At 63.0% G+C, this 24,787-nt stretch overlaps 2 protein-coding genes across 5 annotated transcripts; one reads left to right on the top strand and one right to left on the bottom strand.

Annotated features, from left to right (window-relative positions):
- The first annotated feature begins 503 nt into the window (after nucleotides 1–503).
- Nucleotides 504–20,197, top strand: DGCR8 (DGCR8 microprocessor complex subunit). The gene is made up of 14 exons (XM_057743969.1): nucleotides 504–634; nucleotides 5,052–6,052; nucleotides 6,500–6,659; nucleotides 8,342–8,484; nucleotides 8,644–8,926; nucleotides 10,170–10,367; nucleotides 10,478–10,579; nucleotides 11,176–11,274; nucleotides 12,489–12,571; nucleotides 15,782–15,882; nucleotides 16,121–16,227; nucleotides 17,118–17,245; nucleotides 18,194–18,307; nucleotides 18,582–20,197. Exons 2-14 carry the CDS (start codon nucleotides 5,333–5,335, stop codon nucleotides 18,663–18,665), a joined length of 2,322 nt encoding a protein of 773 aa, XP_057599952.1. The 5' UTR covers nucleotides 504–634; nucleotides 5,052–5,332; the 3' UTR covers nucleotides 18,666–20,197.
- A 408-nt stretch (nucleotides 20,198–20,605) lies between these two features.
- Nucleotides 20,606–24,727, bottom strand: TRMT2A (tRNA methyltransferase 2 homolog A). 4 transcript variants are annotated; one of them, XM_057743970.1, is made up of 12 exons: nucleotides 24,467–24,722; nucleotides 23,800–24,365; nucleotides 23,606–23,714; nucleotides 23,223–23,404; nucleotides 22,931–23,045; nucleotides 22,724–22,839; nucleotides 22,536–22,647; nucleotides 22,012–22,134; nucleotides 21,761–21,836; nucleotides 21,375–21,491; nucleotides 21,146–21,242; nucleotides 20,606–21,046 (listed from the first exon to the last, which is right to left on the bottom strand). In XM_057743970.1, exons 1-12 carry the CDS (start codon nucleotides 24,488–24,490, stop codon nucleotides 20,815–20,817), a joined length of 1,869 nt encoding a protein of 622 aa, XP_057599953.1. In that variant the 5' UTR covers nucleotides 24,491–24,722; the 3' UTR covers nucleotides 20,606–20,814. The 4 variants fall into 4 exon arrangements, with proteins under 4 accessions (XP_057599953.1, XP_057599955.1, XP_057599954.1 ...); XM_057743971.1 differs by having other exon boundaries at nucleotides 20,882–21,046; nucleotides 21,146–21,214; nucleotides 24,467–24,727; XM_057743973.1 differs by lacking the exon at nucleotides 21,146–21,242 and having other exon boundaries at nucleotides 20,882–21,046; nucleotides 24,467–24,727.
- Between the last annotated feature and the right edge of the window lie 60 nt (nucleotides 24,728–24,787).

The following is a 24,787-nucleotide window of genomic DNA, read 5'->3' as shown; positions in this document are numbered from 1 at the left end:
TGTGTGCGCGGGCGCCCGTCCGCGCCGGCCGCGCCCCCCTCCCGCGCTCCCGGCGGCCCCCGCCCCCCCCCCCCCGCTCCCGGCGTCCCCCGCGCGGCCGCCGTCCTCCGCGCCCCCCCCCCGCTCCCGGCGTCCCCCGCGGCCACCGTCCTCCGCGCCACCCCCCCGCTCCCGGCGTCCCCCGCGGCCGCCGTCCTCCGCGCCCCCCCCCCCCCCGCTCCCGGCGTCCCCCGCGCGGCCACCGTTCTCCGCGCCCCCCCACCCCGCTCCCGGCGTCCCCCGCGCGGCCACCGTTCTCCGCGCGGCGAGCGACCGTTAGCGCGGCCACGGCCTCGACGCCTGGTCCCGCCCGCGCGGCCGTGCCATTGGGCCGCGCGCCGTGGCCGCGAGCGCCGCGCGCCGCCGATTGGCGGCCTCCGCATCCCCGCTCGGCGGCTCCCCCAATGCGCGGCGCCCGCGCGCGGGATTGGCCGCGCGCGCCAAGGCCCGCCCTCCGCTCGCCGCGCGCGGCAGGCGGGTCCCGCCGACCGGAGAGCGCCCGCGCGGCCCTTCCGCAGGGTGGCGGCGGCCGCGTCGGGAGCGCCTCCGCCGCGGTCGGGCTGCGGGCAGCTCGGGCGGGCCGCGGGCGCCGGAGGTAGGTGCGGGGCGCGAGGGGCGCCCCGCGGCCGGGCGGGCGGGCGGGCGGCGCCGCGGCCTGCGGGAGGCGCGCCCTTCCCCTCCCTCCCGGGCCGAGGCCGCGGGGCTGGGCGCGGGCGGGGGGTGCGGGCGGGCCCGGCAGCGCCGAGGCCCGGCTTTTGTGAGGCGCCGCGGCCGCGGGCCTCGGAGCGCGGGTGGGGGCCGGGGGCGGGCCCGCGGCCGGGGGGCGCCGCGCCGGTAGCTCTCCACCCGGGCCAACCCCGGGCCGCGAGGGGGCCCCTGGTCCCGCGGGCCCGCAGCCCTAGAGGACTCTAGGGCGGGACAGGTGCCTGCAGGGGCGGTGCTTGCCCGGGACCCTGCCGGGGGGCACCCAGTTTGGGGAGTCTGAGAAGTCACCCGTCTTCACCGAGTGCTCACGGACTGAGTGGCAAGATCGGGATGTGGTTTTGTCGTAACGATGACCGTGGTAGAAATAAGTGGAAGGTGGCAACCTGTTGACAGTGGTACCTGTCAGGTGTTGTTCGCGGACTTGGGTTGCTCAGGGTAGGAACTTGACTTGTCGTTTGCATGCTTGCATGTGCCTTGTTCGCCGGTGCACGACGGTCCAGTCTAGGGCAGGGGACCGTGCCAGGCCAGCCGCCAGGCGGGGATCCTGTTTCCTGGCTGCAGACTGGACTCCCAGTCACCGGTGGCGGGTAGAGTGGGCCAAACCCTGCCGCAGGCGGTCACCCACCGGAGGCAGTGAACGGCCAGTCGGCGGTGCCGCCTGTGAGTGCGGGACGTGAGGCGGATGGAGGGTGACAAAAGGACGGGATGAGGTCATCCTGCCGCTGGGTTGGGCGGGAGGCTGCAGCGCGAGAGGCTTGACCAGACCATCACAGACGCCGCCTCCATGCCAGTCCCGCAAGCGGACTCCAGTGAAGGGTGCTGCCCAGGCGTCTTGGTTCTGCCCAGTGCCGGGATCCAGGGGAGCCTGCTGCAAGTCTGCTGCTGGCTCCCGGCCTCCTTGGCAAGCAAGGTTTGCACCCGTGTGTACAGTCAGCTGGAGCAGTAGTGAGGCCGGTGGCAGGAAGGCCGCCCCTGAGCCCTTTGTGGCCAGCCACTGTGCAGGGCACTTCCCAGGGGTTTTGTGATCTAACCGTGACCTTGGGGATAGGCAAGTGAGTCCGAGTGGTTGCCCAGTCTCGGCCTCTCGTTGGAGCTGCCCTCCACTCTTTGCTGATCTCGTCCGATCCCCTGGCTTTAATGCTGTTTCTCTTTGACGTCCACACCTCCACCTCCAGCCCTGGCCTCCCTTCTGAGCTGCAGCCACATGTTGCTGGCTGTCTCTTCCACATCTCCGTGTGTTTCTTTGATGCCAAGTAGCCACATGTCACCCTAAACTACGATCTTCACTCGCCCCAAACACTCCCCACGCTGCCTTTACCACCTCTGTCCTTGAGCGTGGAGTCACTGCTAGGCCTCCGTGCGACTTCAGGAGAGTTTCGTCAGCACCTGCAGCTTGACGTGCTGGTCCAGGCGGCCTGGTGAGCGTCTTTATTCCTGTCCTTGCTCCTCCTGCTGTCCACCCACCTAGGGTCTTCCTGGACGCAGAGTGGCTCTTTTAAACTGCAAGACAGTAGTACCGAGGCGGTACAGACTGGAGCCAGCTTACCTGGGTGGTGAAGCAGCTCCACACTTTCAGCTGTGTGACCTTGAGCAAGTTGCTGAATCTCTCTGTCCTTAACCTCTTTCTCACAGTGCTGTGTGAGAACCGGTGAGGGACAATGTATAACGTGCTTAGAACAGGGCCTGGCTGAGAGGTGGTTGCCCCTGCTGACCCTGGATCATGTGACCTCACCGCCTGGACCCTCCTGTCCAGTGGCCCATCTCTCAAGATAAGAGCCGAAGTCCTGCTCTCCCTTGTCCTCACTGACCTGGCCTCCTCTCTCCCCTGGGCATCCTGCTGTCCCTGCCCCCCGCCCCCCAGAGGCCTTTGCTCTTCTCCGTGTTGCCTGGAATGTCCCCTCCTCCTACCCCAGCTACTCACCCAGCCCGCTCCTCTGCCTTCAGGTGGATGTTGGCTGTGGCCTTTGCTGCCCACCCTTTCTGAAGCTGCCTCCCCTTGCCCAGCTGCTTGCTTTGTTTTTTCTTGAAGCATCTCAGTTTTTCTTAGTTGTTGCTTGTCCGTCTCCCTGCTAAAATGTGAGCCGTGTGGCCCGGGCTGTTGTCTGTCTCGTGTCCTCAGCATCTGGAATGCTATGTGCGCATCACGTGGAAGGCAGTGATGGGCGCCGACAGCTGACAGGGCAGGTAAGGCGCTTCAGGACGGCCCGCAGTGGAGCCCGCAGCGTGCGCTCTGCCCCTGGGGCTGGGCAGCTTCCCTGACTCCACTCTGTGCGGCTCTTCAGGGCTTCCACTCTTCAGGTTTTATCATCACCATCTGGCTTCGTGCATCTACCCTGGCTGCTCTCAGCCTTCAAACGTGCTAGCAGGCGTTCCCGTCCTGTGCCGCCTGTGTCTTCAATTCCCCCGTCTCCTTATATCTCTTCATTTTAGCCTTTTCGGCCCCCAGGATCACAAGTTGGCTCTTGCTAGGGTCTCTGCAGGCCTTCCTGGTGCCGAGGGGTTCGGTTCTGGTTGCATCTGTGTTCTGTAGCGCTGGGCTTGCTGACCTGTCTGTCCTTCTCTGAAATGATTCTTCTTGCTGCCAGGAGACTGGCCTTGCTCCAGGCAGTGCTCTCGGGCGCGTCTGGCCGCGGCCTCCTCAGTGATCGCTGCGGTTCTGCGTTTGTCGTCACCTGTGCCGTGTTTCCTTGGTCCTTAACACCTGTGACAGATGTACCTGTGGGGGAGGTATTGTATTAAATTCCCACTGAATTCAGAAACACAAGGACATCTCAGAATCTAAGAGATAGGCGGACAGGCCAGTGGTCATTGCCCTCTTGTCAGGTGGGGCTGCCATCAGAGTAGGTGGTCACTGGATAGGCGTTGGATGAAGTGATTAAATCTAAACGAGTCTCTGGTTTTTAATGTTGTGTCCCCTTCAGAGTTCACCCCTAACCCTTTCACTGTAAACGTCTTGAATGTGTGATGTCTGCTGTCTCCTGTTCTGTCTGCAACCAGCGAGCTGCCCCGAGCGGGCGTGGGCACGCATGTGTGTCTGCATCTACGTCGTGCATGGCATGTTCGTGCGTGTGTCTGCACGGCGTGGGGGTGTACGTGTGTGCACATGCGTACGTGTGTGCACATGCGTGCGTGTCTGCACGTGCTTCTGCTCTGGTGGGTGCCCTCCCTCCTGCAGGCCCCCGTGTTTGGACGGCCCCCTGCCCTGCCTTCTTAGCCTCATGTCTTCCCTTCCGTTGTGCTTCCTCCAGAGTTGCGTCCTCAGCCCTCCACTTGGTCTGCGTGGCCTGTCTGTGGTTTGGGTGACCGCCTGGCAGGTGTGTCCTGGCAGCCTCAGCCCCGTCGGCCGGGTCTGCCCAGAGGCTCAGGGTGCCCTCCTGAGGGCCCTGCCTGAGTGTCCCTCCCGGGAGAGGCCTCCCTGGCTGTCAGGGCCCCCTTGTCCCCACTCTCCGCTCCGCCTGCTCAGCAGGGCAGTCAGCTCTGTGTCTCTGCTGTTCTCGAGGGTGCGGGTGCCGTGCCTGGCGCGGCTGTTGACCTCCCTCCTCGAGTAGGGACGGAATTGTGGCCTGAGGTCCCTTCACCCCCAGTGGCTTCTTGTTGCCCCGAGGAGGGAGCCAGGCTCCGGGCGGCTGCCAGGACCCCCCGTGCCTTGGCTCCAGCTGTCTTCTGCGGCTCCCCTCACCCACCTTGGCTGGGCTCCCTTCCCTGCGGCCACCACCCCTTGCTCTCCTGGGAACAGAACCACGCCACCTCTGGCTCCCCCAGCCCGCTGCATCACTGTCCCCATCCACGTGCCCTGGGGTCCTGGGTGACAGCCCCGGCCGTGCCTCTGAGGCCCTAGTGCCGCAGAGTTGAGCCGAGGGTGTCCCGCTTGCCCTCTGACTGACCCGGCCCTCGCAGGTGAGTGGACCATGGCGCGCTGGTGCTGGAGGGAAGCGGCACACCTTTTGTGTGTTCTGGAAAGGGCAGCCTTGCTCTGCGTGCTGGCTTGCCTCATAAACTGAGTTAGGGGGATGCCGCGGTGAAGTTTAGTGGAGGATTTTTTTTTTTCAGTCCTTTTTGAGGCTAAACATAATACGGTTTTTGTGCTTCTGAAGTTGGAATTATAGTGGACAATTAGTAAACATTTAATTTGGGACTGAAGTTATAATTTAGGTTCAGAAGGAAAAAGTAAAGTTCAGTTGTTTTGAAGTATAGGAGATTTTCTTGTTAGGTAGTATTGTTTTAAGTTTTTACTGCAGTGGACTCTTGGTACCAGGAAGCAGAAGGTCTGTGTCATTTTGTGACGACGTCTTTACGTCTCTTTGCAGGTGGAGGAAGACGGGTGCCCCTCCGGCTTGAGGACAGACTCGCTTAGTCGTCAGTCATTTAAGCTGAGTGCATTGTGATTTCCAATAATTGAGGCAGTGGTTCTAAAAGCTGTCTACATTAATGAAAAGAGCAATGTGGCCAGCTTGACTAAGCCGCCAGCGTGTGCAGTGCGGGCAGGACGGCACCCAGGTCTCGACGGACTTGTGCATGTTAGCTGTATAGATTTATGTAAGGTGTTTTAAAACTCTGGTCTTTTAAAATAGTCTTAACCGCTTGTACTATGGAGACATGCGAGAGCCCCCCTCCTCTCCCGCGTGAGCCCGCAGGAGGAGCGGTGATGGAGAGCCGAGCCCGCCCCCTCCAAGCGCTGCCCCGTGGACAGTCTCCACCACCTCCCCTGCAAACGTCCAGTGATGCAGAGGTAATGGACGTTGGCTCTGGTGGTGATGGACAGGCCGAACCCCCTGCTGAGGACCCGCTCAACTTCTACGGAGCTTCTCTTCTCTCCAAAGGATCCTTCTCTAAGGCCCGCCTCCTCGTAGACCCGAACTGTAGTGGCCACAGCCCGCGCACCGCCCGGCACGCACCTGCGGTCCGGAAGTTCTCCCCCGACCTTAAGTTGCTTAAGGATGTAAAGATTAGCGTGAGCTTTACCGAGAGCTGCAGGAGTAAGGACAGGAAGGTGCTGTACACGGGAGCGGAGCGCGACGCGCGGGCAGAGTGCGGCCTGACCCTTAGCCCTGTCCGTGGAGACGTGCATGCGTGTCCCTTTGGCGGGAGCGTTGGTAACGGGGTAGACGTAGGGGGTGAGAGTGCGGATAAGAAGGATGAGGAGAATGAGCTGGATCAGGAAAAGAGAGTGGAGTATGCAGTGCTCGATGAGTTAGAAGATTTTACTGACCATTTGGAGCTAGATGAAGAAGGAGCAGGCGGGTTCACGGCTAAAGCCATCGTGCAGAGAGACAGAGTGGACGAAGAGGCCTTGAATTTCTCCTACGAGGTATGTCGGCGTCCCTCCTTCGGAGCACGCTTAGCAAAACCCAAGGAGAGGTGTCTGGGGGCTGCAGCATCTCTGGGGCGCTGATGCTGCAGAGGAAAGAACACCCGCCGGAGGTGGAAGCGTTAACGTGGAAAGAGAAAGCTGTCAGGAGCCCAGGTGTTCAGACTTTGCTCATGAGGAGTTTGGCTGGCAGGTCTGCCTCGTCCCCTTGTCCCAGATACGTTGGGAGGAGCTGCCGGCCACGCTCCCCGGGAGCGCGGGCACCCGCCTGAGCGTGCGCGTCCGCTGGGGGCCTCACCCCGTTTGTCTTTCAGGTGGTGACGCGCCGTAGTGGCACAGCGAGGCCCCCGAGAGCGCCTCCTCTCTGTGGCATCGTCACGGAAGCCGCGATGCTTGCCACGGGGTGGGGGGCCGGGGGCCGCGGTGTCTGAACAGTGTGCTTTGCAGGACGATTTTGACAACGATGTTGACGCTCTGCTGGAAGAGGGCCTCTGCGCGCCCAAGAAGAGGCGGGTGCAGGAGCGGTGCGGCGGCGACAGCGACCCGCCGTCGGACGGGGAGCCCAGCGTGCAGCCGGTGATGACCAGGGTTAAGACGGTGCTCAGGAGTGAGTCGGGCCCGGGAGCCGCGTGCTCGCGGGGGGCTGCGCCGACCCTGCGGGGACCCTCAGGGTGCTGGGTGGCGGGCGCGTGTCTGAGGCCAGGAGGGCACCCCCGTACGCGCGACGGTCCAGCTGCAGGTCGTGCAGGTGCGTGGAAACCAGAGCGGCTGTGCTTGTGCAGCGTGGCGGGGGGAGGCCTTCAGAGGGGCTTGGGCAGACCCCTGGGGAGGGGGCACCGGGGGTGTGGAGGCTGGGCCAGAGGCGGGTGCTCAGCGAGGTGGCTGGCGACGGTCGAGGTCTGGGTTCTGGATTCTGTGCCCAGTGTCGGGAAAGCCCCTAGAAGCAGGCAAGGCTCGTTCCACAGTCTGGTCTGGAAACAAGGTTCGTGGTGCGTGCGTGGCTTTTGGACTTCACGTGGGCAGAGGTGGAGGGCTTGGAGGTGCAGCCCCCCTGCTGACGCAGCGAGGTCTCGGGGGACTCCGTGTCCATTTCTGTCTTGGCCTAGAGGCGCCTCTCTGTGTCCAGGTGGAGGTGTGGGGCAGGTGCTGGAAAGGAGCTGGGGAGGCGCGGGGCTCAGGCACCCAGTGACACCTGCCGCTGGGCGCCCGTGCGGGTGGCTGGCGCCACGGGAGGAAACCGAGGGTGGCCAGCGTGCGGTCTCCCGGCTGCGGAGCAGACAGTTGGCAGTGCTGGCCGCGCGTCTGCCACGTGGGCTCTGGTTGCAACAGGAACAGTCACAGACGACGCGCTACCCGCGAGGTCTCCGGGCAGCAGCCGGGCCCGCTCTGGCCGCTGACTGTCGCGGACACGCTTGTCCTGTGCTGTGTTCGGCGTGCGCGCGTGAGCGCCTCCTTCTCCTTGCTCAGCCCAGGTGGGCTGGTTGCAGGCAGCTTCTGGCGCAGCCCCGGGGGGGCCTGACGGCGTCAGTGCGTGCGTGGCCTCGCGGCCTCCCAGGCCGTGCTGACACCGGCGTCCACCCAGGGTTGGCCGTGTGCGGGTGTCAGACCTGGCACGAGGGTGTCATTCCCTTTCCGTGACAGTCGGATAGTGCTGTTTTCATCTCGTGTGTGTGTTTTTGGATTTTGCTTGGTTTTTCACTTTTGTTTCTGAATTTTTAACTGGCTACCGATACCTGTAAGGAAAGTAAGTTTTACTTAAGTCTTTGCCACGTGCTTTTCCCAGCAGCCGGGCCTGTGAGTGGCAGCTCAGGACAGCGCAGGCCTGTCACCTGGTCACAGGGAGCAGTGAGCCACAGACATGCAGTTACTAGCCAAGCCTACCCGGCTCCTGCGGTGCCTCTGGCCACACCTGAGGGAGGCAGGCAGGCGGGGAATCTGCGTCCACGGTGCCCGCCAGCCGTGGCGGCAGAGCTGAGGCGAGGCCCTGGGTCTTGCAGAAGCCTGCCCTGGGCTGCGTGGTGCGCCCGTGCCGATCCAGGCCTGGGAGTGCGGCAGGGAGCAGGGCCGGCAGCTTCCTGCTGTGGGGAGGGACTTGGAGCCTGTGGGTCACACCCGGAGGGACAGGCCAGCAGTGGGGGGAGAGCGGGGATTTGTAGGCGGGGCCGGTGGGGCGTTCCCCCCGCTCCTGCTTCTTAGAGGTTCTCTGTTGTTTCTGCCGCGGGCAGTGACTTTGACCACGGTTGCGTGTGTGTGTGTAAGTGACTGCGGCTGTTCTCGACTCCCGCGCAGGCCGTGGCCGCCCGCCCACGGAACCGCTGCCCGACGGGTGGATCATGACCTTCCACAACTCCGGAGTCCCCGTGTACCTGCACCGCGAGTCTCGGGTGGTCACCTGGTCCAGGCCGTACTTCTTGGGAACGGGAAGCATACGGGTAGGGACACGTCGGTCGTGCGTGTAATCTCGTGAGTGGCAGGAGGAGCGTGCGCGTCTGCACACGCGGCGTTGCCGTCAGACAGGCAGGTGAACGGCGTCGGACCTTCAGACCTTCGGGGCCACCCTGGTAACCGTGCTGCGCTTTCACTGTCCGCAGAAACACGACCCTCCTCTGAGTAGCATCCCCTGTCTGCACTACAAGAAGATGAAGGACAGCGAGGAGAGGGAGCAGAACAGCGAGCTCCCGCCCGCTGGGGAGGTGCCCCCTGCCAAGCCCCTGAGCCGGCCTGCAGAGCTGGAGCTCCCCCTGGAGGAGCCCGACTCCCTGGGGGCTGACTCGGGGCCCCCAGATGAGAAGGACCCACTGGGGGCCGAGGCCACCCCTGGGGCCCTGGGGCAGGTGAAGGCCAAGGTGGAGGTGTGCAAAGATGAATCGGTTGGTAAGTTTCCGGAGTGAACTTGGTGCCTAAGGAGGAAGGGACCCGTCGCTGCCTGCCTGTCCACTCCCGTGTGGCCGGAGAGGCCATCTCCCCGGGCTTAGGAGAGCCTGCCCGCCGACCCCTTGCTCCCGGCGCGTGCACCGGTGCTGCCGCACAGACAGCCTTTTTCTCTGGTCGTGTTCTGATCTCTCCTCAAATCTTCAGTGGGATGTGCTCGAGTGGGGTCGTGGTGTGCCAGGCCCGCCGAGTGGGTGTCTCCACCACGTGGTGTGGGCTCCGCCCCCCGACCCGCAGTGGCTCTCGGGTGTGGGCGTTCCTTCTTGTCCCTCTGCATCTCTTTCGTGGTGGCAGGCTGTCTTGGCCCCCTTTCGAAGCTCTTTCAGAGGACTGTGGGTTTTCAGCGTCCCTGACGGTCTGTGTGCTGCTGCCTGGCCTGTCTCGGAATTCCTGCATGTGAGGGGCTGGGGGCTCTGCTGAGGAGGGCGTGGTGGCGTCCAGCTCCCTGTCCCAGCGGGGTCTGTCCGCGGTGGGCTGTTCTCGGGACACAGCTGAAAGGGAGCCCTCGAACTTGACGGTCTGCCTCTTCACACCGTCCTTCCGCACATGCAGGACACACCTGAGTGTGCTCCTGGTTTTCTGAAGACACTAGCCTCCCACCTCTGACCTCATGGTGCTTGTTTCCAGACTCACTCCTCTGCACTCCTGTGTAAAGAACTGTGTGGTCTTGGTTTGTCGTTAAGTGTGCAAGCACGTTCTGTAGCTCACGTGGGATCTCAAGCTTCTGCCTGGTTGGGGGGGATCCGCGGGTGGGGGGCGAGCAAGGCCGACGGGAAACCCTGGGATCCTGGGGGAGAGGTGGGAAGAGTGCCACGGCCCTGAGCTGCCTGCGTGCTGCGGGGCGAGGGGCGGCCACGGTGGGCACGTGCTGCCTGTTTCTGTGTGGGGAGAAAGGTCCCCAAAAGGCTGGTCGTGGTTGGAGGCTTTTTTTCTCTCTTTTATAGGTTCCTTTTTCTTTGTTTATTTCTGTGTTCTTACTCTTGCTCTAAGTAAACTAAAGGCCATCCCAGAAATTTGTCCCTAGGGGAGCCGGCAGAGTGAAGGGACCTGACTCTTTACTTCTCTCGCCCTTGGAGAGGAAAGGGGAGGGGGCGTCCTGTGGCCGGGACCTGTCCTGCTCACTGGGCGGAGGGCGTGACCCTCTGGTTGGGAGTCCGTGACTTGGGTCTCTGGTGAATCCCGTCAGACCTCGAGGAGTTTCGGAACTACCTGGAGAAGCGCTTTGACTTCGAGCAGGTCACCGTGAAGAAATTCAGGACGTGGGCTGAGCGTCGGCAGTTCAACCGAGAAATGAAGCGGAAACAGGCCGAGTCGGAGAGGCCCATCCTGCCGGCCAATCAGAAGCTCATCACTCTGTCTGTGCAGGACGCGCCCACCAAGAAAGGTGAGCGGGGCGCGCGGGTTCTGACGGGCGGGCCGATCGCCTGTCGGTGTGTGACGCTCCCGGGACGTGTGCCGCGCGGGCTGCTGCTGACATGGCCCCTCTCGCCGCAGAGTTCGTCATCAACCCCAACGGGAAGTCCGAGGTCTGCATCCTGCACGAGTACATGCAGCGCGTGCTCAAGGTCCGCCCCGTGTACAACTTCTTTGAGTGTGGTGAGTGTGACCTTCCCCGTTTCGCTCCTAAAGCACCAAGCGCATCACTGGGGTCACGGCTGGGGAGGCGGGAGCTGACTGGCAGCCCCGTCTGCTGGGGTAGAAACGAGAGAGGAGGTCGAGGGGGTGAGACCGTCACCTCGCCACTCTCTCCCCGGCGCACCTCTGGGGTGGCGGCGCCACCCGCCCTCCTCCGTGGCCGCCCTCGTCACTCCCTCCCCGGGAGCGCGACACCCACTGCCATCTCCCCGCTCTTCTGGCTCACCGTGTCTGCCTGCCCGGCCCTGTGCTCCCCCGTCCGTCTTTCTCGGACGTCGGTCCCTGCCCCGGCGGCCCTGCCTCTGGCCTCCTGTCTGCCCTCCAGCTTGCGGCCCTGTGGTCCCTTGTTCCCCCTCGGCTTCCTGGCCGTGCTCTCTGCCTGCTGGCCGTCCCTCAGCCTCATCTCAGTGCCTCGGGGACCCCCCAGGCCTCTGCCTTCCAGCAGCAGCCCTGCCCCCACCTCGTCTGTCCGTTGGTGGGAGCGGATTGTGTGTGTGCGCGTATACTTTTAACGTCTCGGCAAATGTGTTTTAAAATGTTTTAATTTTAATTTTAAGAGAACCCAAGTGAGCCTTTTGGTGCCTCGGTGACCATTGATGGTGTGACCTACGGATCCGGAACGGCAAGCAGCAAAAAACTTGCGAAGAATAAAGCTGGTAACGTGCCTGCTTGGTGTCAGAGACCCGTGCTGGCTGGCCTTAGCTCAGGAGGGCTGTGGGTGGGGCAGGTGTGTTTTATTTAGGGGATCATCTCCTTGGATCTTTTAAAATCATGTACTCACTGGAAAAGATTCAAATAGGAAAAGTAAAACGTGAGAAGGGAAAGCAGAAGGCTCTGCTCCACTCAGACGGCTGGGCCAGCGCCTTCCGCCCCGTCCCCGGCGCTCACCGATGCTGGAAGCTCGGCGCGGCCTGAGCCCAGGGTGCCGTCTCTTTAAACCCAGCGGAGCAGGGGTGTGCCGAGACGGCGTGCGTGAGGGCCGTCTCCCAGGTCCTTGCAGCTCCAGGTCTGGGCTTGCCTCTCCCGGCACAGCCGAGCAGGCCCCGGGAGAGCTGGTGGTTTCTGGTGAAAGCCCGACATTCCCCCCGCCGGGGCCTGCCGCTGGCTCTACTCCCGGCTCACCTCGCTGGCGTGCTTTTCCAGAAGCCGTTTAGCCCCAGCGCCAGGGTTATGTAGCCTCTTCTGGGGAACGGACCTCAGCGCAGGCAGGCGGTGGCTGTGCCCCGGGCCCTGGCGCCCCATTGCCACGTTGTCTTCAGAGCAGCTCTGCCCCTTAGTGTGGAGCGTGTCCCTTTCCTCACGGTCTCACCGAGTCTCGGGTTGGTGCGGCGTCTGGGCCCAGGGCTCAGAGCCCCCCTGGGCCTTGCTGTCTTCTGGTGGCAAGTGCTGAGGGTGATGGGATCCCACCTTACTGTCTGGCCGTCCCTGTGTGACGCTGCACGGGGCTCGTGAGCTCTGCCCTGGTCTGCAGGAGGTCTCCTGTCTATTTTAGAGAGATTCTCTCCAAAGGCCTTCCAGCTCCACAAGCGGGGTTTCCTGGGGTCTCGAAGCGGAAACTGTGAGGGGCCCTTGGTGGGTGGGGCTGTCCTCGTGGCAGCCCCCCGCCCCACGCTCCTCCCCACGTGCTCCTCGCTTTGCAGCCCTGTTCACAGGGCGCCTGCGCTCGGCTTCCCGCCACCCTCACGCTCGGGCCTGCAGGTGCTGCCTCAGAGCGTCCTTTTGGCCCGTCCGCTGCTCCCTGCTGCGCCCTCTGCCCGTGCCCCCGCCTCCCTCACCTGCAGGCCCTCGGGGCTCTGTCCCCGGGGCCCTCCCTGGCACCCCTCTGAGCCGCGGGGACCCCACCCTCATCCTCAGGTTCCTCTTCCCGCAGCCCGGGCCACGCTGGAAATCCTCATCCCGGACTTTGTGAAGCAGACCTCTGAGGAGAAGCCCAAAGACAGTGAGGAGCTGGAGGTGAGCGCCGGGAGCCCGTGCTGGTGGCAGGCCCTGCTCAGGGTTCGCTGGTCCGCTGTCCGGTGCTCTGGCTCGTGTTTCATAAAAGAGGAGGCCTGCTTGTCTTTGTGCAAGCAGGGGACGTGTTCTTGTCAGAGATGCTGTGCCCGTGTCTGGCCGTGGGTGGTGAGGAGCTGTGTGCACGTGTATCGGAAGGAAGCCGGGCTCCCCTGACAGCAGGTCCGTGGTGGAGGGAGCCTGTGAGGCAGAGGCTTGCGGAAGCTAGACTCTTCTTTATGTTGAGAACCATTTAAAACTACTTGTAAGCTTTTTGGGATAAATATAGTTCTATGGTTATTTGTAGCAAGGGCTTCTCATTCTGAAGAATGCATTCTTTTTTATGACACCGTAAGTTTTTCCCTTTTAAATCACACAGTGTAGTGGACTTTTGTATATTCAGAATATTTTCATCACTCCAAAAGAAACCCTGTCCCCATTAGCAGCCAGCCCCAGTGCCACTCGTCTGCTTTCCGTCCCTGCACTTGCCGGTTCCGACGTCTGCATCTGTGGAATCACACGGTGTGTGTTCCTGTCTGAGTGGCCTCTCCTGCTTTGCGTGCCGTGTGAGCCGTGGGTTTTATCAGATCAAGGATGTTTCCTCCACTCCCGGTTTGTTGACATTTTTTGTCAAGAATGGTGTTGGATTTTGTTGTTTCTGCTTCTGTTGAGATGATCATGTGGTTTTTGTCTGTGACTTTACTGATGTGGGGGGGGGGTGTTACAGGACTTTTGAATGTGAAGCAAACCTTGAATTCCTGGGTGGTCCCCATGCGGCCACGGTGGGTGATCGTTCTTATGTGTTGCTGGGTTTGGCTCACTGGTACGTGTTAGGGACGGTTGCGGCTGTGTTTGTAAGGGATGCTGGTCGGTATTTTCTTTTCTCGTGATGTCTTTGGTGTTGGTGTCAGGGCGATACCTGCCTGGTTGGGAAGTGTTGCTTCTTCTTTCATCGTGTGGAATAGTTGGGGAGGATTGGTATTCATTTTTTAAACACTTGGTAGAATTCACCAGTGAAACCATCTGAGCCTAGACGTTTCTTGGTTTTGAAGTTTATTTACTGACTCGGTCTTTTTACTTGTTATGCATCTTCAGGTTTTCTGCTGCTTCTTGAGCCAGTTTTGGGATTTTGCATTTTCTAGGAGTTTTCCCACTTGATCTAGGTGATCTAATTTATTGGCAAATACACACTCATAGTGTCCAGTGTGATTCTTTTTATGTCAGCAAGGCTGTGGTGTTCGTGCTTTCCTTCCTGGCTTTTGGCAGTTTGAGTCTCTCTTCTCTAGGGCACTCTGCCTGACAGCTGGTCAGCGTTGCTGGTCTTTTCAAACATCCAACTTCTAGTTTGGTTGACCTTTTCTGTTGGTTTTTATGTTCTATTTCTGCTCTAGCCTTTATTATTTCCTTTTTTTCTGCCAGCTTTGGGTTTAGTTTGTTCTTTTTTTTTCTAGTTTCTAGGGTTAGGGTATTGATTTGAGGTCTTCTTTTTAAATATGGAGTTTACAACTAGAAATTTTCTTCTGTGTACGGCTTTGCATCCATAATTTTGCTTTAATGCGTGTTGCGTTTCTGTTCTCATTTATCTCAAGGTAGTTTCCTAATTTCTCTTGTGATTTTTTTTCTTTAAACCAGCGGTTATTTTAGGAGTGCTTACTTTTCATGTATTTGTGAATCTCCCAGATTTCCTTTGGTTATTGATTTCTAACTTTACTCCACTGTGATTCGAAAACATAGTTTGTGTGATTTCAGTCAGTCGGTGTAAGTTTATTGACGCTTGTGTTGTGACCGCCTGAGAGGATGTGCCGCGTGTGTTTCCTGGTGGGGTGAACAGGCCTCTGTGGGTCGAGCTGGTGTGGGGTTTGCTGTTCTCGTTCCTGGTGGGCCTTCCGTTCTGTCGGGACTGGTGTCGAGTCCCCAGTTGTCACTGTTGGATTCTTCGTTGCCCCCTTCACGTCTTTCAGGTTTTGCTTCATGTATTTTGGGGCTGTTAGGTGTGTGTGTGTTTGTGATATTCTGATACAGTAAGAAATACGTGTTTGGTCTTTGTCCTTGGTTCCTGGTGAGAGCTTCTAATGTAGTTAAATACATTAACGTTTGGTTTTTGTCCCTGTTTCCTGAAACAGTCCCGGTTGATAAAAGTGAAGGGAAGGCTCTCGTCTAACCCCTTCAACTGTACCTGGGTTCACGTTCAGGAGGTGACTTTGGAAGCCCCGAGGATGGGGGTGCTGGTTGCCGGGGAAACCACCATGTAGTCGGAGATTGGACTTTGAGCCTCGTCCTCTGCTTCCTCCAGTGCCCAGGGAGGGGTGGTGCCGGGGGTTGGATTCATCCTTGGTGGCCAGGGGTCTGAGCAGCCCTGCCTCCGCAGACACCTTGACCTGGCTGTGGGGCTCGGGGCGCCTCGGGCTGGCGGACACATTGAGGTGCTGGGAGGGTGGTGCGCTCAGAGGGAGAGGGTTTCCTGCTCGCCGGGACCAGGGCCTCCTCCTGACGCTGGTGGGGGGAGCCCCTCCCTCCAGAGCAGCGGGTTCCAGGGTTCCGTGCGAAGAGGGCGGAGCTGGGCGACACTGCCCTCGGCCAAGGGGTTCCTGGGGCCCTGGACGCTGGACAGTCGGGAGAGCCTCCCGAGAGGCTTCGGAGGAGCGTGTGGTCCTGCGTTACGGCCGCCCCAGGAGGTAGACAGCCTCCATGGGGGAGGGGCCGCGCCCCTCAGTGTGTGCCAGGGGGCCGTGGGGTCAGAGCTCCCTCTGGGCTGGCGAGGCCTCCGTCCGCAGCTTCCTTTCTCCCTGAACCAGCCGGGCGTCACCTCCTGATAACCTTGGTCACGTTCCTCTGTTCCTGCCGTGTCTGGTCACCTCCTCACGCTGTATCCTCACTTATGATGGTTTTCAAGCTTTTCTTGGGAGCTTGTGTGTCTTTAGGTTTCTGACCAATCGTCTTGGTCCGTCGCTGATTCAGGACGGGCTCCCCAGGCCGACGGGCAGGCGGCCCGGCCCTTGCCGCGCCGTGTCTGTGTCTCGGGTGGCCGGGCGGGGAGGTGTGGGGTGTGGGCTGCAGCGTCTCTGAGAGATGGTGGCAGGGGCAGGAGGCCCCCGGGTGGGGGTGGGGGTGCGGGAGCTGCTTTGAGGGGCTGCGGGTGTGGCTGGCACTGCAGTCAGCTGCTTCGTCTTGTAGTATTTTAACCACATCAGTATCGAGGACTCGCGGGTCTACGAGCTGACCAGCAAGGCCGGACTGCTGTCTCCCTACCAGATCCTCCACGAGTGCCTTAAAAGGTGCGGGGGATGGGGGCGGGGTGCTTCCCTGGCCGTTGGGCGTGGGGTCCTCTCCAGGGTACCCAGCAGCCTTCCACCCCAGGGCCGGGTGCTGTGTGGTGGGAGCGTCCCTCCTCTTGGGTGGGGCAGGGGTCTGGGGAGAGGGGTCGGCTCTGTCCTGAGGGGCCCTTGGAGGGCTTTCTGGAAGCAGCCGTCTCCTCCTCAGCTGATGTCACCGACGGTCTGTTTTCTCCTACAGAAACCATGGGATGGGGGACACTTCCATCAAGTTTGAAGTGGTTCCTGGAAAAAACCAGAAGAGTGAATACGTCATGGCGTGTGGCAAGCACACAGTGCGCGGCTGGTGTAAGCCCCCCGCCCCGCCCCGCCACACGCAGGCTCTCCGTGAGCCCAGGGGCCGCTCCCTGGCATCACCCAACCTCAGCCGCGTGCTGCCCGCCCGAGGCTGTGCCCACAACGTCTCACGTCCGTGTCTGAGACACAGCCGGCCTGCGCGCGGCTGCGGGTGTCCTGTCCCCGGGCTCAGGCGGTCACTGTGGCTGGCCCGTGTGCTCCCTGGCTGCCACCGCTGCCCCTGTGCAGCCCTCCGTCCCTGTGAAGGGAGCAGGGGCCTCCTGAGGCAGCAGCGGAACTCCCCGCAGGGCCGTCTGCTGCGCTGCGCGCCAGCCGGGCTCTTCGCCTGCCCTGGGGTTTGCACGTAACCTTACTTGCCGTAAACACAGCAGCGCTGGGGAAGTGAGCAGGCCCTGAGCGCGCAGGCCCGGGAAATGCTTCAGACCTGGGTGTGCCCCTTGCCCGCGGACACCAGGCCCTGCTGAGACCAGCCCTGAGCAGGGGGGCAGGCTGTGGGGCAGAGCCCCCATCTGAGCCAGGGACCCTCGCTGCCCTCCGGGCCTGCTCTGCACCCTGGCCCCGCCCCCCCCCCCCCCCCCCCCCCCCCCCCCCCGACAGCACACCCTCTGGACGCTCCCCGCGCCCGCCCTGCGGGACAGGTCATCTGTGTGTCTGCAGATGTGGGCTGGGGGCGGGCAGGCCTCATACGCTGTGGCCTTGGGTGTGTCCTGACCTCCCCGGGCCTCTGGTGGGCTGTTCTGCAGGACGGGGCAGGGCCGAGGCGCTGTGCCCCGGGCAGCGGCCGCGCCCTCTGCCCCCCTCCCGTCGGGAGCGCCCTGTCTGGACGAGGTGGCCGTGGACAGCTGGTGTCTGTGACTCCCTCTCTCCACGTTTCCTCCCAGGCAAGAATAAGCGAGTCGGGAAGCAGTTGGCCTCGCAGAAGATCCTTCAGCTGCTGCACCCGCACGTCAAGAACTGGGGGTCCTTGCTGCGCATGTACGGCCGTGAAAGCAGCAAGATGGTCAAACAGGTAACGGGCCCCCCCGCAGGCGTGGGGGGTGGGCAGAGTCGGGCTCTGGCTGTGTGGGGAGGGGCTGGGGCACGGGCCGAGGCTGGAGGGAGAGCGAGCAGACCACACGCAGACAGCGCTCTCCAGCCACCATCTTTGAACGGCCCCTGTGTGTCATCTGATTTATTTCTGCTGTTTTGGGCAGAATCTCGAGATTTTAGGCAATACCCTTAGGTTTCTGTGTGTTTGGGGTGGAACAAAGTGCAAGGAAGTGAGGTTTGTGTTCATTGATTTTTGTTTTCCTGTGATGTTTACAGAAATGGTCTGGGGCCCAGGCACCCCAGTGAGTGGCAGGTGTGGAGGGTGGGGATCTCAGCTGGTGACCCCCAGGCCATCCCTGAAGAGCGCCTCGCTCTGGGCCTGACAGGGCGTGTGAGGGAGGGGACACTGGGCCCCGAGGTGCTCGGCCGTGCGTGGCTGAGCCTCTGCCTCCGTGTCTGTGCTTCACTTGTGTGTGCCGTGTGCACCGTGCTGGGCTGCGCGCGAGGGGCGGAAGCCTGCTCGGGCCTGTGGTGGGCACCCCAGAGCTGGCGGGCGAGGGGTCCTTCCAGAGGCAAGGGAGTGGGGCGTCTGCGGCCAGCAGGCATCCTCAGACGTGGCCTCTTCACCCCAGACGGGCCTGCAGGGAGCTCAGCCTCGGGGCCTCACAGGCTCCCAGCGGCCACGGTGCTGGGTGTGTCCTGTCCTGCAGCATGCTGTCCCTGCCGGCGAGGCTGTGTCCTGGTCACTCCTGCCTGAGTGCTCTGGGCACGGCGAGTGCCTGGCCAGTGGCTGTGTCAGAGGCCACAGGGGCCAGGGGACCACCCCGCACAGGAGGTGGCGGCGGAAGCGGGGGCGGCCAGCAGCCAGCCAGGTGGGTCGAGGGAGGGGTGGCCCCGGACGGTCCTGCAAGCGGGCTGTGCTCCCCAGGAGACCTCGGACAAGAGTGTAATCGAGCTGCAGCAGTTCGCCCGGAAGAACAAGCCCAACCTGCACATCCTGAGCAAACTGCAGGAGGAGATGCGGAGGCTGGCGGAGGAGCGGGTGAGGCCCGCCTGCACGCCCTCGGGCTGCGGCAGTGCTGGAGAGCAGGGGTGGGGGGTGGGGTGCTTCCTGGGGCAGCTTCAGGTCCCTGGTGGCTGTGACCTCCTTGCCCCTCTACTCCCGGGCGTGTGTCCTGATTCCCAGGGAGGCGCCAGCCTGTGGTGCCGTGATGGTGCCCACTCTGCAGCACCCCCCCCCCCCCAGGCCTGTCCCTGAGGTTGAGCTGCAGGCTCCCGTGTTGCCCGCTGCTCCCTGACCCTGGCTGTTCTTCCAGGAGGAGACGCGGAAGAAGCCAAAGATGTCCATCGTGGCATCTGCGCAGCCTGGTGGCGAGCCCCTGTGCACTGTGGACGTGTGAGGGCCAGTGGTCCAGGCTCGGGGGCCGCCAGCCCTGCTGCAGGGGAGACCCACCCACTCACTCTGCAGCCCCGTGCCTCCGGTCCACGGTTCCCCCCTGCCACTGCGTTTCCGACAGCCAGGCCCATGCAGCTCTTTTTTGGGGGCCACCCACGGGTCTGGGTGGCCGTGTTCAAGCACCGACTCAGCCTGCTGCACAGGTGGACCTCTGCCTGTGGGGACGTGCTGCAGACCAGAGCGACGCAGGTTTTCGTGAATTTTAGTACATGACGTGCTGACGAGAAGCGGCAGCTGGAGGACATGAAGTGAGAGCGCCTGCACCCGGAGCTCCTGCAGGCGCTGTAGGGACCTGGCCAGAGGCATACGCTAGCACCCCCTCCCCGTCCCTCCCCGCCTCCTGGGTTTCCCTTTGTTCTCTGAAAAAGGAGTATTTCAGACCTTTCTGGTTTAAACATGAACACAATTTAGCATCAAAACTACTTTTCAGAGGTTGCCGGCAAGTCACCAAGGTGACCATTCTTTGCCTTGCCCATGGGCGAAGGCGCCTGTCCACACCCGGCTTGCTGTCCCCTTCTTTCGAGTAAGTCTTCGTGCCCCGAGACACGCCTTCTCAGACACGGGGCCCCTCCCCTCCGCTGGCCTCTGGCGATTTTTTACTAAATTTTTGCACAGTCAAGTCTGTCCACCCATCAATTTTTAAAGCTTTTATGATATTTTAGCGTTTGGAAAGAAACTTTTACAGTGAGAGTAGAAGATAGATTTGGAATCATGTAGCAGATATGAACAATTAATGCATTTTTAACTTGTGAGCCTATTTAAAGAGGAAACAAGGACCCTCTGCAGCACGTGCACAGGCTGCTCTTCCTCTGCGGAGCTGCTGTGAGCACGTCGGGGCAGCACTGGGTCTCGAGCAGCCGCCCGGTGCAGCCAGGTGACCGGGTGGGCCCTGCGGACAGGTGTGGGGGCAGATCTGTCCCCACCCAGGGGTGCCTGTTGAGGGCGCTGGGTGCTCATGGCACAGCACTGGGTGTCACCTCCCACAGGCGTGCCGTCTCCTACCGCCTCCCCCATGGGGGGTGGTGGTGGTGATTCTACAGACCGCACCCCCCCACCCCCGTCGTGTGACTGAGGTTGGTGCCTGTACTGACCTTTGTAAAACAGAATCCGTAAATCAAGTTGCTGTAATTACACACTTGCTTCTGTCCTGCCGTCTGCAGTTGTGACTAGTCATTTGACTGTAACCGTTTGCCCTTAAAACAGCCAAATGCGCCACCGTGAACCAAAGCTCCGTGCACACTGGAGACGGGGTGAGCCTCACCTCGGCCTCCCTGAGCCCTTCCTTCCTCTGTCCCCCGTGTGTGGGTGCAAGTGTCCTGTGAACACAGCTGTGCCGTGGGGGCAGAGGGCAGGGAGAGCCTGTGCTGAGACCACTTCTGTGTGGCCACCACCCTTTACGTACCTCTCAAGTGGCGGCGGGGCCACGGCTACAGGGCGGAGCCCTGATTGTCTGGACACATAAAGCAAAACTGCCCGCAAGGGAACGGTTGGTTTGTCTTTCTTCTGACTGCAGCTCCTCAACTGGCCAGAGCCACCCTGGGGACCAGGACAGCTAAGCAGTATCCTGACCCCATCCCTGGCTCTTGTGGTCACCAGGAGGTGCCTCCCTTTGGGGATGGGACTGGGATGAAGGTGGGGAAGGGCAGTGGGGTGGGGTCTTGCCCTGTGTTCCCCTCCCCATGTGTGGTTGGCCTTTGACCACAAGGCCCACATCTCTGGTCAGATAGTGGGCTCCCTGCTGGGGGCACGGAGACTCCTGGTCACGCAGAGGGAGGGGCTGGGCCAGTCCTCAGGTGCCCTCCTGGCTCTGCCTCTCTACACCTGTGGTGAGGGCAGAAGGGAGCCCCCACGTGCGAGGCTCTGCGTTCTCATCACAAACACTGGTCATTTGGCACTTATTTATTCTAGCCCTTGTGGCCCACTTAGAGGGTGAAAGGGGAGCAGACCCCAGGAGCCCACAAGGACAGGGGTCCTGTGTCCTCTGGCTGCCGCCTGAGTGCCCCAGGCAGGGCCGGGCAAAGACCTGGGGATCCCAGCCTGTGATGCAGTCTGGGTGCTGTTCTGGAAGGGCTGGTTTCTGCTGCCCCAGGAGGCTAAGAAGGAGGGGAGGCTCTGGTTTCTGGTGGGGTGTCATCTGAGGGCCCTGGTGGGGGCTGGAGTGGAGGGTCCTGGGGCTCCAGGGTCCCTGTGCCATTGGGGTGCTCCACCCTCTCAAACAGGACGAGCATCTCACAGTGCGGGGTCTGCGGGAACAGGTCCACGGCCACAGCCCTGACCGGCCGGAAGGGAGCACCCTTCACCCGGTTCGACGGGGCCCTGCAGAGGCTGCGTAGGAAGAAAAGCCACAGTCAACCGCACGGACACGGCAGGGCCTCCCGGGGTGAGGCCACATGTCGGCCCCATCCACCCGGGCCCGGCACTCACTCCACAAAGTTGCCCATGGCTGCCCGGGGGCTGCAGGAGACGTACAGGAGCCGCTTGAGGTTCTCGGCTCTGCGGACGGCCAGGATCACTTTGGAATCTGGGGAGGACGGACCCCTCAGGGGAGAGCCCCCAGAGGCTCCCCTCCAGGTGGTGTGGGGTCCCGAGGCCAGGCCGCCTGGCAGGCCACCTTCTGCCTCCCCGCACCCCCCCTCAGGCGGAGGCCACTCACGCAGGCCGGCGCGGGGCGGGTCCAGCACGGCCACGAGCTGCTGGGAGGCCAGTCTGCTCACCAGGGCGGGCACCAGGTCCTCAGCCCTCCCGCAGTGGAACTCGACGTTGCTCACCTCTGGGGGGGGGAACAGCAACCCTGCCAGGGGGCCCAGGACACCTCCCCACGAGCCCGCCCGGGCGTGTCCAGAAGCCCCCAGAGAACACCTCAGGAAAACCCTTCCCTGCGGGGCGGCCCCAGGCGTCGTGGGCGCACGAGAGGTCTGCACAGTAGGGGCCCTCTCTGCTCCTACCCCGTGAGCCCTAGGAGTCACGGGCTGGGTCCCAGGTGCCGTGCCGAGGGGCACAGACGGCCCCGTGCCCGCCGCGAGGCCCGCAGGCTCTCACCGTTGTCCAGGGCGTTCACCCGGGCATCCTCCACGGCCTCCTGGCACAGCTCGATCCCCACGACTCTCTTCACCTTCTGGAGCAAGAACAGGGCAGACCGATGGCGTCCTACCCTGGGCCTCCAGGGGGGCGGCGGCGGAGAACATGGGGCAGTCTGAGGGTCTCCGGGGGGGTCACGACAGGCATGGGGGAGATGACACGGGCGGGATGGGGCAGAGGGGAGTGTGTTCGGCCAGAGCAGGAGGGCTCACCCGGGCCAGGGCCAGGCCAATGGTGCCAGTGCCGCAGCACACGTCCAGCACTGTGCTCCCTGCGTCCAGCTGGGCCCAGTCCTGGATGAGCGTGTAGAGCACCTCAGCCGCAGGGGTGTTCACCTGCACACGGGCCGGGGTGTCAGGGTAGCCTCCCCCGCTGCCCCCAGCGCCTGCCTCCCCAGGCGCTCATGCTCTTCCTGGGCCCTCCTAGCTCCTCACTCCCTTCCCTCCCTGACTGCCCGAAGCCCCAGAGCCTCTCCGTCCACACCCAGTCACCCAGCTCAAGAAAGCAACTCCATGCTGCTCCCCTTCCGCCTCCTTTGTGAGCAGAACCCATCAGCAGAGAAGCTGGTGTCTTGCCCCCACAGGGCAGTCACCAGGACCTAATGAGTGGCCACAGTTAGCAGCCCTTCTCCCAAGTGGCTGACCTCACGGCCCTGGCAGCTCCCCACCTGGACCCCTCATCGCTGCCCCGGCCCACCACCCCAAGCCCCTCTCCGTGAGCCCAGGGCTCTGGCCACCTGGAAGAAGGCATGTGGGGAGATCCGGAAGGTCAGCCCCAGCAGGTCCTCGCGGATGCACCGGTCACCGGCCACGTGCTCCAGAGGCAGGCCCTCCTGGCTGGGGGTCTTTCTGTGGGTGGGAGTTCGGGTCTGTCTGTGCCACCAGTCTTTGGAGGAACCCACCCAGGCCCACCTGGGCTACTAACCGCTGTCCCTCCTCCACGAAGTAGAGGCAGGTCACACCGCTGGCCTTGCCGGGCCCTTCCATGAAGTGCTGTGCCAGAGAAGTCTTCAGCCCCGCCAGCTCCTCAGGGCTCAGGCTCTGGAACAGGCAGTAGGAAAGGCCCATGAGGCTGCGTCGAAGTCCACTCTGGCCCAGACACCCATCCCCCAGCAAGCCACCCGCCTGAGACCTGCGGGTGGAAGTAGGCAATGGCCATGGCTTGGCCACGGCGGCTGGTGCGTACGGTCAGCTGTTTCCAGTGACCTGAGTATGTCTCCGGGTCGTACGCCGAATAGGGAGTAGACCTGTGGAAGCCACAGACGACCCTGAGCCCTGATGTCTGCCGACCAGGACTGGGTGAGCAACCTCCCTGCTCGCTCTCCTCCGGCCACAGGCCCCCCGCCCCCTGCAGGACCCAGGTCTTCTGCTCCCAGACAGCCTTTGGATGCCCCGGAGCCACCAGCCCAGCCGCGCATCCTCACCGGATGAACTCCTGGAAGGCCTTCACCACCTGCTTGGTGGCCCCCGGGATGTGCACAGTGTCAAAGGGGGCTGCCACAGCACACGTCCCGCCCTTGTACTTGCCGAGCCGGCAGCCGACTGTGTTGTCTTCCCCATCCACCCCAACGCCAACCAGAAACTCACATTTGTTCCGATACTCAGTCTGCAGGGAGACCGGAAAGAACCAGAGATGCCTACCCTTAGCCAGGCGGCCCAGCACTTGTGCGTGGAGGGCACACAGCCCGGGGCACGGGACTGACACCTAAGGCGCGCCTGAGGAGAACCCGGAGTAGGTGCGCAGCAGGAAGAGCGGTGGGGGGGGAGGGAGGGCGGGAGCAGCTTCTGTGAGAGCAGAGGGCCTAACCTGTTGGGGTGACGGCCGCACGCCCTCCAGCGGGCAGCAGGCCTTGTTGTGCTTGTGCCTCTGTGAGAGCAGCCAGGGCAGCAGAGCGCGGTTGGTGTTTCCGATTTCCCTGCGGGGCAGAGGAGGGATCTCACCGCCTGGCTCCCCGGGAAGGTGTCTGCGCCCTGCCAGGGAGTGCCCGCTCCTGCACTCACTTGGCAAGCTTCTGCAGCACCTGCTCACACTCCAGCCGCTTCCGCTCAAGCTGCTCCACGTAGGGCACGGTCCAGAGAGGGGTCACCACATCCGCGATGCACGCGGCCGAGGTGGCAGGCGGCGCCCCCTCCTCCTCGCGCAGCCTCTTCCTGGCCAAGGGGTCAGCCTTGGGCCTGGCCAGGCGGACGCTGAGCGGCCGGCCCTTCCAGAGAGCGCCGTGCAGCACGCACAGGGCCTTGTCGCGCTCGGCGGCGCTGCGGAATGTCACGAAGGCGCAGGGAGGCTGCCCGAAGAGCTTCGTCTTGTGGGGCTGCAGCCCGAAGCGGCCCAAGAAGCGCCGCACGTCGCTAAAGCTGGCGTGGCGCGGCACGTTCTGCAGCTCCAGCTTGAAGATCTCCGAGGTGAACAGGCCGGCCCGGATGTAGCCGTAGGGCCCCGGCGGGGCGCCCGGCCCCGAGGCCCCGGCCCGCGCGGTCTGCTGCTCCTCCAGCGGGGGGCCCGGAGCTGCGGGGCCGCCCGGCACGCGGGGGCCGTCCTGGCCGGGGTCGCCCACGCGCGCCCGGCTCTGCGTGGAGACGCGAGACAGACGGGCTGGCTGGGGCCCGCGCGACCCGAGCCTCCCCCCGCCCCCATCGCGCCCCCCGCCGCGGGCTCCCTTCACCGCACCTCGCCGTGGAGCTCGTCGCCCATCGCCCGCTCCGTCGGCCGCCTCGCCTGGGGCTCGAGCCCTCGGCGCTCAGGTCCGGGTCTCGGGCACGGCCGCCGCCGCCCGTCCGCCAGGGGCCCGCGCCCGCCGCTCTCCTCGCCCGCCCTCGGCCTGCCGTCCGCCGGCGCGCGCGCCCGGGGCGGCGTGGCTCCGCGGTCTCCGCCGCTCCGCAGTCTCCGCTTCCGGCGACGTCATCGCCACGCGCCGCTCAGCCCCCAGCCCGGTCCGCGAGCTCGAGGGGCGCGCGCGGCCGCGGGCGGAAGTGCGCGCGGGGGCCGCCG

The sequence above is a fragment of the Hippopotamus amphibius genome, chromosome 8 (assembly GCF_030028045.1).
Source record: "Hippopotamus amphibius kiboko isolate mHipAmp2 chromosome 8, mHipAmp2.hap2, whole genome shotgun sequence".
NCBI lineage: Eukaryota > Metazoa > Chordata > Mammalia > Artiodactyla > Hippopotamidae > Hippopotamus > Hippopotamus amphibius.
Note: the sequence above shows the minus strand (reverse complement) of the source record. Positions and strands in the feature narration are given on the sequence as shown.